This window comes from Micropterus dolomieu, linkage group LG18, assembly GCF_021292245.1.
Source record: "Micropterus dolomieu isolate WLL.071019.BEF.003 ecotype Adirondacks linkage group LG18, ASM2129224v1, whole genome shotgun sequence".
NCBI lineage: Eukaryota > Metazoa > Chordata > Actinopteri > Centrarchiformes > Centrarchidae > Micropterus > Micropterus dolomieu.
Window position 1 is genome coordinate 388453 of NC_060167.1, and position 2531 is coordinate 390983.

The 2531-nt window shown below is 53.3% G+C and overlaps 1 protein-coding gene across 9 annotated transcripts in view; it reads right to left on the minus strand.

The window, feature by feature from the left end:
* LOC123986958 (RNA-binding protein 39-like) overlaps positions 1–2531 on the minus strand; it is a 30984-nt gene that overhangs the window by 15739 nt on the left and 12714 nt on the right. For 8 of the 9 annotated variants that reach the window (XM_046075417.1, XM_046075416.1, XM_046075413.1 and 5 more), the window contains 3 exons: positions 614–818; positions 446–532; positions 213–318 (listed from right to left, as the gene is read on the minus strand). In XM_046075417.1, the coding sequence (XP_045931373.1) occupies positions 213–318; positions 446–532; positions 614–818 (398 nt within the window). Of the gene's footprint in view, positions 1–212; positions 319–445; positions 533–613; positions 819–2411; positions 2478–2531 lie in introns of all 9 variants that reach the window. The other variant, XM_046075414.1, reaches the window with a different exon arrangement.

The following is a 2531-nucleotide window of genomic DNA, read 5'->3' on the forward strand; positions in this document are numbered from 1 at the left end:
GGGGCGCAGACAGGACACACACAGGTGCGGGCGCAGACAGGACACAGGTGCGGGCGCAGACAGGACACAGGTGCGGGCGCAGACAGGTGCGGACGCAGACAGGACACAGGTGCGGGCGCAGACAGGTGCGGACGCAGACAGGACACAGACGGGGCGCAGACAGGTGCGGACGCAGACAGGACACAGACATGTGCCGACAGTTGTGGGCTTACCTGTTGGGACTGAACATGTTGGACAGCTGGAAGCAGTGAGTGGCGAGCGGCTGAGAAGGAAGATTCAGAGCAGCAGAGTTCATGTTGAGAGTCGGGTTCATGGCAGCTGAAACACACATTTAAAAACTATTTAAATGTGACCGTCAAAAAGACAGAGGATCCATTTCTTACAGGTGATTCTGGAGAAGCACCTGGACACAGACAGTCATGTAGCTCTGTGTGTGTGTTTTTACCTGACACAGCAGCCATGGCTCCGATGGCGATCGCTCCACTCATCTGCAGAGCCTGCTGAGCAGCGGGAGGGATCTGTAGACCTGAACCTGTCAGACACACAGTCAGTCAGTCTGTGGACTACAGGTGATTACAGGTGGATGTAGCAGCAGTATAAAGCACCGTCTCACCCTCGGCAAGTCGGGCCATCAGCTGCAGTCGCCCGGTGGTTCCGAGGTCGATGCCGCTGCGTTCCATATCGTCGTTGTCGAGGAAAGAGGAAGCCGTGGCGGCGTCGGTCCGCTCCGTCACATGACCTACCTTCATGGGTCGACCCGCCAGCTCGAAGCCGTTCAGCTGCTCCAGAGCCTTTTTAGCACACTCGGCATCTGCAAACTGACGGGACAGGTGAGACAGGTGAGAGAGACAAAGACAGGTGAGACAAGTGAGAGAGACAGGTGAGAGACAGGTGAGACAGGTGAGAGAGACAAAGACAGGTGAGACAAGTGAGAGAGACAGGTAAGAGAGGTGAGAGACAGGTGAGAGACAGGTGAGAGGTGAGAGACAGGTGAGAGACAGGTGAGAGGTGAGAGACAGGTGAGAGACAGGTGAGAGAGAGAGACAGGTGAGAGAGGTGAGAGAGAGGTGAGACAAGTGAGAGAGAGAGACAGGTGAGAGAGAGAGACAGGTGAGAGAGAGAGACAGGTCAGACAGGTGAGAGAGACAGGTCAGACAGGTGAGAGAGAGAGACAGGTGAGAGAGAGAGACAGGTGAGAGAGAGAGACAGGTCAGACAGGTGAGAGAGAGAGACAGGTGAGAGACGTATGACAGGTCAGACAGGTGAGAGAGAGAGACAGGTGAGAGACGTATGACAGGTAAGACAGGTGAGAGACATATGACAGGTCAGACAGGTGAGAGACAGGTCAGACAGGTGAGAGACAGGTCAGACAGGTGAGAGAGAGAGACAGGTAAGAGAGAGAGACAGGTAAGACAGGTGAGAGAGAGAGACAGGTGAGAGATGTATGACAGGTCAGACAGGTGAGAGAGAGAGACAGGTGAGAGATGTATGACAGGTCAGACAGGTGAGAGAGAGAGACAGGTGAGAGAGAGAGACAGGTCAGACAGGTGAGAGAGAGAGACAGGTGAGAGACGTATGACAGGTCAGACAGGTGAGAGACGTATGACAGGTCAGACAGGTGAGAGACAGGTCAGACAGGTGAGAGACAGGTCAGACAGGTGAGAGAGAGAGACAGGTCAGACAGGTGAGAGAGAGAGACAGGTGAGAGATGTATGACAGGTGAGAGACAGAGACAGGTGAGACAGCTCTGAGAGAGACAGAGACAGGTGAGAGAGACAGAGACAGGTGAGAGACGTATGACAGGTCAGACAGGTGAGAGAGAGAGAAAGGTCAGACAGGTGAGAGAGAGAGAAAGGTCAGACAGGTGAGAGAGAGAGACAGGTCAGACAGGTGAGAGAGAGAGACAGGTGAGACAAGTGAGACAGCTCTGAGAGAGACAGAGACAGGTGAGAGACGTATGACAGGTAAGACAGGTGAGAGACAGGTCAGACAGGTGAGAGACAGAGACAGGTGAGACAAGTGAGACAGCTCTGAGAGAGACAGAGACAGGTGAGAGACGTATGACAGGTAAGACAGGTGAGAGACAGAGACAGGTGAGACAAGTGAGACAGCTCTGAGAGAGACAGAGACAGGTGAGAGACGTATGACAGGTAAGACAGGTGAGAGACGTATGACAGGTAAGACAGGTGAGAGACAGGTCAGACAGGTGAGAGACAGAGACAGGTGAGACAAGTGAGACAGCTCTGAGAGAGACAGAGACAGGTGAGAGACGTATGACAGGTAAGACAGGTGAGAGACAGGTCAGACAGGTGAGAGACAGAGACAGGTGAGACAAGTGAGACAGCTCTGAGAGAGAAAGAGACAGGTGAGAGAGACAGAGACAGGTGAGCTGATAAAGAGGAGGAACTCACGGTGATGAAGCCGTAGCCTTTAGAACGCCCCGTCTCGCTGTCCATCATCAGCTGGATGCTCTCGATCTGGAGACGTTTGAATAAAGATAAAACTTTATTGATCCTCAGACACACAGACAG